This window comes from Vigna angularis, chromosome 6 (assembly GCF_016808095.1).
Source record: "Vigna angularis cultivar LongXiaoDou No.4 chromosome 6, ASM1680809v1, whole genome shotgun sequence".
Classification (NCBI taxonomy): domain Eukaryota; kingdom Viridiplantae; phylum Streptophyta; class Magnoliopsida; order Fabales; family Fabaceae; genus Vigna; species Vigna angularis.
In genome coordinates this window covers 20,138,649-20,147,022 of record NC_068975.1, presented here as the reverse complement: position 1 = coordinate 20,147,022, position 8,374 = coordinate 20,138,649, and the positions used below count along the sequence as shown (strand labels likewise).

At 30.9% G+C, this 8,374-nt stretch overlaps 1 protein-coding gene across 3 annotated transcripts; it reads left to right on the top strand.

Annotated features, from left to right (window-relative positions):
• The first annotated feature begins 767 nt into the window (after positions 1-767).
• LOC108341777 (SEC14 cytosolic factor) lies at positions 768-6,222 on the top strand. Of its 3 annotated transcripts, XM_052879326.1 has the most exons (12): positions 769-935; positions 1,157-1,233; positions 1,334-1,362; positions 1,886-1,969; positions 2,075-2,128; positions 2,927-3,001; positions 3,978-4,031; positions 4,945-5,004; positions 5,080-5,175; positions 5,263-5,364; positions 5,442-5,522; positions 5,675-6,222. In XM_052879326.1, the coding sequence occupies exons 2-12, from the start codon at positions 1,179-1,181 to the stop codon at positions 6,014-6,016; spliced, it is 1,032 nt and encodes a 343-aa protein (XP_052735286.1). In that variant the 5' UTR covers positions 769-935; positions 1,157-1,178; the 3' UTR covers positions 6,017-6,222. The 3 variants fall into 3 exon arrangements, with proteins under 3 accessions (XP_052735287.1, XP_052735286.1, XP_017434914.1); XM_017579425.2 differs by having other exon boundaries at positions 770-1,233; XM_052879327.1 differs by lacking the exons at positions 5,080-5,175; positions 5,263-5,364 and having other exon boundaries at positions 768-1,233.
• Positions 6,223-8,374: the final 2,152 nt, after the last annotated feature.

Below are 8,374 nucleotides of genomic sequence, written 5' to 3'. Positions count from 1 at the left end.
AAATGAGAATGACGTGCACGCTTTATTTAGTTAAGAAAAAAAAAGTCCTCATGCAAAATTACTAACTTCTTAAAAAATTATAGTCAAATTCATCGATTTAATTTTAATTACATCTTGCTTCTCACACTTTTTCCTAACTTTAAAATTTCAATCATAATTTTTTTGAATGATTAAGTACGTGGATTAACTAATATTATTTAATTTTAATCAATACTCTCTCATTCAAGCCTTGAATAAACAATTACTTTAAATATTTAGAACTTACTGCTCATATTGAAATAGTATTATCTCTTATAAAAATATATATGAAATTCAGAGAATATATTTATTCAGTGCCAAATTATATAAAAAAAATCATTATATTTTTTTTTCTATTTCTTTTCTTCTTCGTTTATTTATCATAATTTTTATTATTTTTCATCATTTCATTCATTAGATATATATAATTTTTCTTTGTCTATGTTTCTTGAAAAATTATTAAACAGTTTATAACTATAATAGTCCCCACTAATATTTACAGGTCAAGCAATTAAATATTATTAGTTTTTTAATATAACATTACGATACACAAAACCTAATAATTTCTTTCCGTTATTCTTCCTTTTACCCCCAAATTTGAACCCCAAATTTGAAAATTTGAGGTGTACCTCAAATTATTATTTTAGTATTTTTTTTTTGAATTCCAGAAAAGTCTTGCAATATAAAGTGAGAGTGAGAGGTTATTCGGAAAGAAAAATATTTTTAATTTGGGCAACAATTTCAAAAATCCCCATTTTCGGTTCTGGTGATTTGATTTTAACAGTTTTGTCACTTTTTTCTTTGTTTTGTTGACCACTCACTTCCTTTCCTACATCGGAAGCTGCAAACATACATACATAGTACAAACTCACCTCCCAAGTTCCATGCTTTTGTGCTCTGCACAGGGGCAAGAGGAGGTAGACAAAAAAAGCTATAATTTTTAAAGGGATCACAACCCTCTCTTCTGCCAAACCAAACCCACTTTTTCTGTCTTCTACCCACGATTGGTAGATCAGTTAAAAATCTTTATGGGGGTAGCAATAATTATACCTTCTTAGGGGGTGTCTTAAAAGGATCTGGTGTTACAAGATTTTCCTTGCAGCAACTTTGGATTGGCTTCTGAATTTTGGTTTTGCAGTTGCTGAGAGCTCAACAAGAAAATGGGTGGTGGAAATCAAGAGGCTCTCAAGCAGTTGCAGTCCCTGATGGAAAATGGTGTGCATCAATTGCTTGAAACTCAGATTACATTCTTCTGCGATCTTTTCTCATCACTCACAGAGGTTCCTTTTTTTTATGTCTGTGACTCTTGTTGCAGTGGATGAGCAGCTGAAGAACACATTTCAGGTATGGTTTTTGATTTGCTTGATCTTGGGGGTTGGGAATGGCACTTGAAAAAAAAATGAATAGAAGCTGTGATTTGTGATCTGAAACCTGATTTGATTATAAAAAACAAACACCTTTTTTTAAATCATCCTAGATTATGAGGAAGGAAGAACAAGATGAATATTTTTTTATAACAAAAGTTAAACTCTGCTTCCAAAATGATCTGGATCACTGTTAGCTTGCGGTTTTTGGAATTTTAACTGGGCTAGCTTATTCCTTAGTGTTAAGGGTGCTCTGAGGCTTAACGTAATAACTTTTAGTAAAATTGGTCTTTTTATGTTTGAGGAACAGTCTTCAAGATAATCAAACTGGATTTAGAGATTATTCAACCAAGAGTAACTAATTGAGTGTATCCTCGGCCTATTGTTTGCTGAATCTCTTAATTTCTTTTTTTACGTATTTGACTATCCTGGTTATGTGGTTGGTTTGTGCTGACTTGTGAGAGTCGGTGATTTTTTCTGAAATATTTCCCCTTTTGGTTCAGAACATGCACCAAGGTTATCCAGCTGAAACATTAATACGGTTTCTCAAAGCAAGGGATTGGCATGTTGCCAAAGCTCATAAAATGGTTAGTAAGATCTGTTATTATGTTTGGTTAAGAAAATTAGTTGGAATTTTAACCTTGTTGGTTGCTCGTAGCATTAGACTTTGCTGACAATTTAAACTGATGCAGTTAAGTGATTGTTTGAACTGGAGAGTGGAAAATGAGATTGACAAAGTTTTAACGGTGAGTTTCCTTGATTTGGCTATCATTTCCTGAATTGCTGTTTTTTGGTTATCTTTTGACAAGTCTTCTTTGCTACATCTCATGTTTCTGGAAACTCTTGCATCTAAGATTTATGAAAGTCCAAATATAGGACAAAAACTTCTTTCACCATTTATGATGGGTTTGGTCATTGAGCTAATTGTAAGACAAATAATAGAAGGAAAGTGTTAAGAATTAAATTTTAAACCTAATTCAACCGTACAAAACCAACTTACCAACTTGTAAGTTAAGATTTTCATTCACTTATATACTATAAATTAACCTTTATATCTAGTCGAGGTAGGATTTCTAATAGGAGGGTGAAAATATTGAAATGACCAATATAGATGTAAAACTCTATTTGAAGATATCTAATATTTTGGAACATTCCTAAGACATGTGCTTTGTAGATTTAGTGGCTCTTGCTAACTATGCAAGAAAAGGACAACAGATAAGGGAAAGTACTGCATTTAATACTTTGGAAGCTTGGAAAAAATATTTCATTCAATACTTTCTGCATGCATCAATTTATGTCACGAATAGTTTGATACGAGCCATAAGTTGGTTCTGAGAGCCATAAGTTGAACAAATTAAGCTTCTAAATCTTTTGTAATTAATCTTTAACAAAGGACTGTCACTTCAGCAGGATGATTTAACATTCTTTCTTTTTCATAATCATATCCGTTCATTAACTTATATTATTAAATGAATATTTATTACATTTCTTCAAACAGATCATAATGGTGCTGCATTGTCATATTTGTCCTTTCTGTGTAACAGAAGCCTATTCCTGCGGATTTGTATAGAGCCATACGGGATTCTCAGCTCATAGGAATGTCTGGTTACTCTAAGGAGGTACCAATTGTTTAGTTATATCTTATCAGAGCTTTTTGATCTGTGATATGAATTTGAGTTTATTTTCACCCTTCCTTGTAACGTCCCAATTTCACACAATCAATACTTAAAACATATTGTTCATGAATATAAAGTTATTACAATTATTCAAAGTATAACTGCAATAGTTACAAAAGTCTTACACTTCTAATAAAGTACATATATTTATTTTTAACTAAAACTTATGGGTTACTGAACTTTTCCGTCATTAAGCTGCTACATCTCCCTCGTCTTGTACTGGATCAGTTGTAACAACCTCATTTGTTCACGTCATTAAGGTGATCATAAACGTTAACAGACTAATCTTGTGGGTGATAGGGTGTGATGCATCGGCATTAGCTTAGTAAGAGGAGAGGGGGTCACTACAAGTGTACAACCCTCCGAGATTTCACATTAATGTTTCATCTAGATGATCGAGTCTAATATGATTATTATATAATGATATGATTGCTATTACAAATTGATTGTGTATTAATATCCTCCTTATGCCTGATTTATGAATGAATTTTTGCGTCTTAGCTCACCTTTGCCTTTGTGTATGTTTTTTTGTATGCATGTATGTTTGTTTGTAATGATTACCTTAACGGTGAAAACAAATAAGGTTGTTACAACTGATCCGGTACAAGACGAGTAGATGCAACAGTGTAATGACGGAAAAATTCAATCACCCATAAGTTTTAGTTAAAAATAAATATCCATACTTTCTTAGAAGTGTAAGAGTCTGGTAACTATTGCAATTATACTTTGAATAACTGTAATAAATTTTATATTCATCAACGATATGTTTTAAGTATGGATTATGTGTGAAATTGGGATGTCGCATTCCCTACATTGTTGATCTTATTATTATTAATTTATAAGAAATCGAAATAGTCATCTTTCAAAACAATATGAAAAGCTATTTCTAATTTCTTCCTTTTTGGTTGAATTTTTTCAGGGTCTACCGGTCATTGCTGTTGGTGTTGGGCTCAGTACATATGATAAAGCTTCTGTAAGAATCATACACCATCTTTCTTCACATTAACCGTGTTTGGACAGAATTTTAAGAGCCTTATTCTTATAAAAAATTTGAAATGCCTTATAACGAAATATATTGATTGAGTAAGAAATTTCAATAAAATTGAAATTCTAGAATTTTATGATTACTCATAAGTAGAGAATTTCAAATTCCATAAAAAAAAAAATAAGAATTTGAAATTCTTTCTACTGTTAAATTCATGTGTCTTTTCGTCATATTTTCTCCTTGACCTGATTTTGGTCGGGACATTGGCGGCTTGAGTAAAATTTAGACATTGTTGAGAGTACTATTTTTTTTCCATTAATGTTAATTAGTTTTTTTTTTAATGTTAATAGAAGTTGTTTTTTCATTTGCATTGTTAGAACCTTTTTTTAAAAAAAAATTGTAGGCAATTTTAGTTCTCAGTTGAGTCAATTAGGATTTTTTTTCTTTTTCAAATTTTAAATTGGAAAGTTTTCGGCCAACATTAACTGGGATTTCTTTTTTTGTCAATGTCAGTTATGGGAAATTTTCAGCCGACATTGACCAAAAATTTGGAAAAAAAAAACATCAACCAACAACGTCCAAAAAACAACATCGATCGATATTAATGTAAATAATTTTGGTCAACATCAACCGAAAATAATCTGGATGGATCTAATTTAAAAAAAAAAACAGTTGAAAAATCTTAACAAATTTTTTTCGTAAAAATAAAATCAACCAAATCATTGGAAAGAGATCATCAATATTGATGTTTTTTAATCATTAACAATTTTTTAATATTTAAACAATTTTTTGCATTTGGTGGTAATGACAATACTTTAACCAAACTAGAAAATACTAAATTTGGCATCTAAACTCCTTTGGATTATCTATTTGATATTAAATTGCCAATTCTTTTTTTCAGGACAAATACTATATACAATCACACATTCAAATCAATGAATTTAGGGATCGAGTGATCTTGGTGAGTATCTTGAAGTGTTTAGTTAATCTTAGAAATTCTGAGATTGTGCTTGCTGATTTGAAAATTTTAATTTAGCCAACAGCTTCAAGGAAGCATGAACGGTACCTTGGCACCTGTGTGAAAGTCTTGGACATGACTGGTTTAAAGTTTTCAGCATTGAACCAATTGAGGGTAATGCAAATAATTTGGAAAAAAAAAAACGTTTCATCCCCTTTTTCAGTTCATAGTTGACAGTTTCTGTTCAATCACTTTCTGCAGTTGTTGACTGCTATATCCACAATAGATGACTTGAACTACCCGGAAAAGACAGACACATACTATATTGTTAATGCACCATATGTATTCTCTGCATGTTGGAAGGTTTGTCAATGTCTTAATGTTTGAAGAGTTTGGAATGCTTCACTTTCTTACTTGTTTTCTTCAATGATGTTTATAAGGTTGTAAAGCCTCTTTTGCAAGAAAGAACAAGGAGGAAAATCCAGGTGCTTCAAGGTTGCGGGAAGGAGGAATTACTGAAGGTGGTATATCAAATATTTGATATTGCTCCATCCTTGTAATTATTCTTGTCGTTAAGAATGTTCCCTCTGTCATGTTGCTGTTTGAATTTCATGGTGAGAGTTGAAAAGGAACATGACCAAATGAAATCTATCCTGTGTTTTGAAACTTGTAGGTAATGGACTATGCATCCCTCCCACACTTCTGCAGAAAAGAAGATTCCAAGTCATCCAAACATAATGCATCAGGAAACATTGAAAATTGTTTCTCCTTCAATCATGTTTTCCACCAACAACTCTACAATCACATCAAGCATCAAGCTATCGTTATGGAGTCAATCTCACCTCCAATCAGACAAGGGTCCTTCTATGTGGACATTCCAGAGCCAGACCCGGATGATGCCAAAATAGCCAAAACCATAGAAACTGAGTTCCACAAATTGGAGAATCAGAAAAATGGCTTCACCAACTCACGAAATGGTGTTACAGTCAATGGCCATCGAAATACAAGCTACTAAAACTGGCAAGTTGGTGTTTTTGGCCTCTCCTGAGCCATTTTCAATTCATGATTGCTTTATGGTCACTTTTGGATGAGGGTTATACTTGATCTTTATGAGGTTATACCTGTACCCGGTTATTAGAGATGTAATATTATGCATTAACTCGATGCAAAATTCATCAGACATTCCTTAATCTAATTTCTATAACCACCTTGGGATAATGAGCATTTGATGTGTTTAATGTAGAAAAGATGGCTTAATGCTTGCCACTAATTCTACCAATGTCTTGGTATATTATTACCTCAAAAGAATTTTAAACTTAATTTAAATCTACAGAATCGATTATAAGATAAAGTTTATGATAATAGATGATACAATATATTCAATAAAAAATAAATTTTTGAATTATGAGAGATATACATTAAATTTAATAAATAAATTTTGTTATGATAGACTTTAGATGATATGATATCTTGTTAAAAATTTAATTTTTTAAATTTAATTTAATTTATAAAATAAGTTTATAAACGAGATTAGTATATATTAATATATTATAAGTTTTTCTTCTCTTTAGTCAAGGTAGAATTTTTAACTTTATTTATCATCATTATTTGAACTCAATTTACTCCAATGTATATTTCTAACCATCTTCAAAACCACTACGAAGGTTGCTAAAATTGTTAAAAGGAAAGGAAATAATCATGCAACAGTGGTATTGTCAGTAGTTGAATGGATGAATTAACGACTTTATAAAGAAGTATTTTACCTTCTTCCTAACTAGAGATGAAAGCTTCCAAGCTTACAAAAAAAATTCCATAACTTCATAAAAAGTACAGGTTTGTCAGCTTATATTAATTATTGTATTTATTATGTTGAAATTTTATAATATATAAATACAGTAAAAGAAAAATGTCTACGAAGAAAAGTGTTAGTTTTCTTCGACAATCACAAGAAAATCACGATTAATAATGACTATTAACTATTAAAAAAACCTACAAGTTAGAATAATATTATTAATAATAGTTAAATTTAAAATCAATTAACAATAATTTAAAATTATATACTCACTAATGCAAGAAAGATAAAATATAAGATTAAAGAAAGATATAAAATAGATTACTTTTAGAAACTAAATATTAAAATGAATTTTTTTTGAATGGATGAATTTGGAAGCAAACTTAGGTAATTAAAAAATTAAAAAATAAAACATTTCATAATTAATATTGAGAAAATAAAAGATTCAAAATATAATGTATATTAATATAGTCATCCAAAATATATAATAATATAGCATTTATACATCCCAACTACTAGGTCAAGAAAACCTTATTTTAAAACTTTAGAACTCATGCTCTCACCTTATCTAAGTTGTATAATTGACTCCTCTTCTATCAGAGGCATCTTTACACTTACATCTTCATTTGCTCACACAACAAAACCAACAAAACACATAAGGGTAACCTAGCTAAAAAAGAGATAATAGATATCTACAATGTACTAAGTCATTTAATTACACATTAGATATAATTACAATTATCAAATAAGATCATACATACAATCAAATCCTTCTAGACTCAATTTATTTGAATAAATGCAACTAAGTTGAACACATAGAGTTATGCACTTGTGGTGGTGGAATAACTCATCCACTTAAGGCTAATCCCTTGCACAGTCCTAGAACCCTAAAGTCGTCTTCATGATAAAACCTCCTCTACTTTCACCACCTAATTATCCTCCTAAAATAACATATTCAATGGATTCCCTCCCTAAGAATGCTCCAAATTCACCAAATCATGCCATTTTTTCTTATAAACCAAATACATCATTATGATAACCATCAATATATATAAAACAAAACAAAAATTGGTTCCCAATGACATAAAGGTGTACCCAACGTTGGCTTTACAAGGGCCTAATGCCAAGCGATATATGGTGACACATAGCGAGACAAAGTCAATGAGCTTCCTGACTTTGGTCTCATCCAATGAAGCACATGCTCGCCCAACAAAGCACAGGCTCACCCAACGACAACCAAGTAAGGAACATATTGTCAAAGTGGTGTCTGATGGTACCATCCTAAAAATGGTCTAGAGTGAGTTGCTCTCTGACTTTTGTAAAAATGAAATGACACCTAGTGCCCCTCTACTCCTGTCTAGCACCATGGCAATAACAACCATGAATGAGAGAGTTTTGCTTGCTTAATTGCTCAAATGGGTACTTCCTATTCTTTTCTCATAAGTGTTTTAGAATTGGTACTAATTTGACCAATTACTCAAATTATAACTCCTTCATTCAATCACATACCTAATTCAACAATTTTAACATCGAGAACAACATCATCACAATATACTACAATTTAACACATAATAACAACAC

Excerpts from the sequence above, each read along its gene's own strand:
- LOC108341777 (XM_052879326.1), top strand. The coding sequence starts at position 1,179 with ATGGGTGGTGGAAATCAAGAGGCTCTCAAGCAGTTGCAGTCCCTGATG. Across the intron at positions 1,363-1,885 it reads AGCTGAAGAACACATTTCAG|AACATGCACCAAGGTTATCC; the intron begins GTATGGTTTTTG and ends CTTTTGGTTCAG. Across the intron at positions 5,365-5,441 it reads TATTCTCTGCATGTTGGAAG|GTTGTAAAGCCTCTTTTGCA; the intron begins GTTTGTCAATGT and ends GATGTTTATAAG.